Here is a 2,802-nt window from a genome sequence, read left to right as displayed (position 1 = left end):
GAGCCGGGATTTTTAAAAGGAAAGAATTTGTCCAATTTCTGGTACCTACTCGTGCATTTTATTTTCTGGTCTATTTGGATGGAGCGTAATAGCACAATTTTCAGGGACGAGTACACTACTTGGGAAGAGCTATGGGAAACTATCAGATTCAGAGTGGCTACTTGGACAGTAATCTTACCTCAGTTTCAACATCTCTCATTATCAGATTTAGTCCGGGACTGGAATTTCGTGTCTAGTTAGCATTTAAGACAAGACGAGATAATAGGATTTTTGTAGTCACTGATTAATTACTATGATCTGATGTTTGTGGGTTTCTCACCCACTGTAATTGTATCAATCATTATTATTAATAAAATAATAAATAGTTTCTGATAAAAAAAATAATAATAAAAACATTGAAACACCATTTTCATGAAACAATAACAGCTAGTTTATAGCTTCTTTGTAGATACGTCTGTTATGTCCTCCCTTATGGCAACGACTACACTTTGACACACGTGATTCGATTTGCGATGATATCATCTTGGTTTTCCCACGACTAGGCTGACTCCTCACATCAGGAGCATTGATTACATTTCCATCATCAAGATAAGACTCATTAATGTCAAACGTTGGGATGTGATTAATAATTCCTCTGTACGTTTGACGGTACATTTCAATTTTGAAATACTTGTCGCAAAAAGCATAAAACGACATCGACTTCGACTCAATAGCGGCGCAAGCATGCTTGCAAGGAAGCTTGTTGATTTGCCAATATCTACATGAACAAGTCATGGCTATCAAGTCAATAGCAAATCATTTTTCACCATCGACTACTTCAAACCTCCAATTACAAGACCGGTGCACTCTCAACTTCCGGGATTCCACATATAAACTACCAATAGCTTTCTTCTTTTTTGGACTTAATTCTTTAACCATCATAGCTGTTGATTCACGTCGTTGGTGCATCATGTTCATGATTTGCACTCGTATATGGTCCCACAATAAGGAGATAAGTTGCTTTAACACAATTATTTCAACATTCGGCGATGTTATTATTTATAACACACCATCTATTGCCAAGAAACAATGCATTTGCCCAACTCTGTGGTTCAGAATTTACAATAAAATCCCTAGCAAGTGGCATGGACTCCAGGATATTTTTTATATGTTGTTCATGCTCCTGCAAAAATAAAGCATGAGCAGCTTTTTTGAATAATCAAGACCAAGATTGTTATGTTTTGGATAGCTTTGCAACACCTAAAATGGTTACAAAAAAATTAGATTAAATACATCTATTTATATACAAAAAAAATAAAAAAAATCGGTATACATAAAAATAATTAATTGATTATGTACCACTTTCACAAAATTATCAAGTAAATGTCTCAAGCATTATGCATGGTGACTGCCCGTAAATAGTAGATTAACTGCCTTGATAATCCCAGGATGTCTGTCCGATAAAAACGTATACTCATTGAATGGAATGCTTTGACATGAAAACAAAACATTCTCAGATGATAACAAACATATTCCCAATTAATATCATTCTCCGCGTCCACTACAAAATAAGCAATTGTGAAAAGATCATCATCGGCATCCTTCGACACAGCAAGTAGGATACAACCTTTAAACTTATTCTTTATATGAGTCCCGTCCAAAAAAATCAACGGTCTACAACCAGTAACAAAACCAACTACACATGCGTGCAAACAAATGAACGGTCACTTAAATTTGTTAGTTTCGATATCAATCTCACACTCAGCAACACTTCCAGGATTCGTTTCTTTAACTGCTCGACAATACCATCTTAGTCTATCATAGCATCCCTTATATGTGCCATGAATATCATGCATCGCTAACTCCTTACCCTTTCACACATTGCAATAGTTTAACTCTACACCATAATCTCTTTGTAAGTCTTTTTGAATTGTACAAGGACGATAAGAGGGCTCTCCTATAAGTTTGCCTTTCACCACATTAACTATTCATGTTGCATCTGCTCTAGGATTTCCTCTACTACGTAGATTATTATCACCACATGTATGCTCTAAATTGCATTTTCGGATCGCAAATATATTGTCTGCTTTGTATTTAAAAGCATAAATTCTCCACCCACAACTAGTGTCAGTACAAGTAACAATGACTTTCTCGCTATCATTCTTTCTGTACGAAAATGAACGTCTTGTAAAAACAACATAATTTTTAACACATCTTCTAAAGTCAGCAACATCTTTGAATGTATGATCTACACCACAATGCAATTAATCCAAGCATCTAGTGTATTGCTCAAAGAGGCTTGATCAGCTTCGTTACCACTATTTCTCTGTCTGTCTTCCTCATTGATATAAACTTGTTAAGTGCAAGATACAAAAATAACATAACATAAAAAAATGCAAAGTATGAAATGTAAATAATATTAGTATCGTCAAATAATTCATATCATGACAACAAAATATATTTATATTATCATAACATAGAACAAATTATATAACCACAATAATCTCAACTAGTGCACAATTTCATGCTTCATAAATTAAATATAAAAAAATTATCAAAAATAAACAGGGACATAAATCTAATATATTTAAACTCCGAATATTTTTGTTGCGGACATGTTCGTTTTTACTCTCTGCCCTCAATTCAATCATGCTGAGCTTCATACACATATGAAGATGAATCATATTTAGGACATCATCATCGTCGTTCAAAGCCACGTGCCTCTTGTGTTGGAGGGTTACGTATTACAGAATCATAGCTTCAGGAGTGATCTCATCAATTTTTTTCCAAGCCTCTCAAAAATGTCCAGCAAAATACAACCGC

The 2,802-nt window shown here is 34.5% G+C and overlaps 1 protein-coding gene across 1 annotated transcript; it reads right to left on the bottom strand.

Moving 5' to 3' along the window:
- Positions 1–426: 426 nt before the first annotated feature.
- On the bottom strand, positions 427–918 carry LOC140815398 (uncharacterized). The gene is made up of 2 exons (XM_073174522.1): positions 824–918; positions 427–757 (listed from the first exon to the last, which is right to left on the bottom strand). Exons 1-2 carry the CDS (start codon positions 916–918, stop codon positions 427–429), a joined length of 426 nt encoding a protein of 141 aa, XP_073030623.1.
- Between the last annotated feature and the right edge of the window lie 1,884 nt (positions 919–2,802).

This window comes from Primulina eburnea, chromosome 15 (assembly GCF_022965805.1).
Source record: "Primulina eburnea isolate SZY01 chromosome 15, ASM2296580v1, whole genome shotgun sequence".
NCBI classification, from domain to species: domain Eukaryota; kingdom Viridiplantae; phylum Streptophyta; class Magnoliopsida; order Lamiales; family Gesneriaceae; genus Primulina; species Primulina eburnea.
The sequence above is the reverse complement of the archived record's forward strand: the minus strand, read 5'-3'. Positions and strand labels throughout refer to the sequence as shown.

Bases quoted from the DNA above. Each gene is read 5' to 3' on its own strand.
- LOC140815398 (XM_073174522.1), bottom strand. From the start codon at position 918: ATGGTTAAAGAATTAAGTCCAAAAAAGAAGAAAGCTATTGGTAGTTTA. The intron at 758-823 runs GTTTGAAGTAGT...TTGTTCATGTAG, and splicing joins CACCGGTCTTGTAATTGGAG to ATATTGGCAAATCAACAAGC.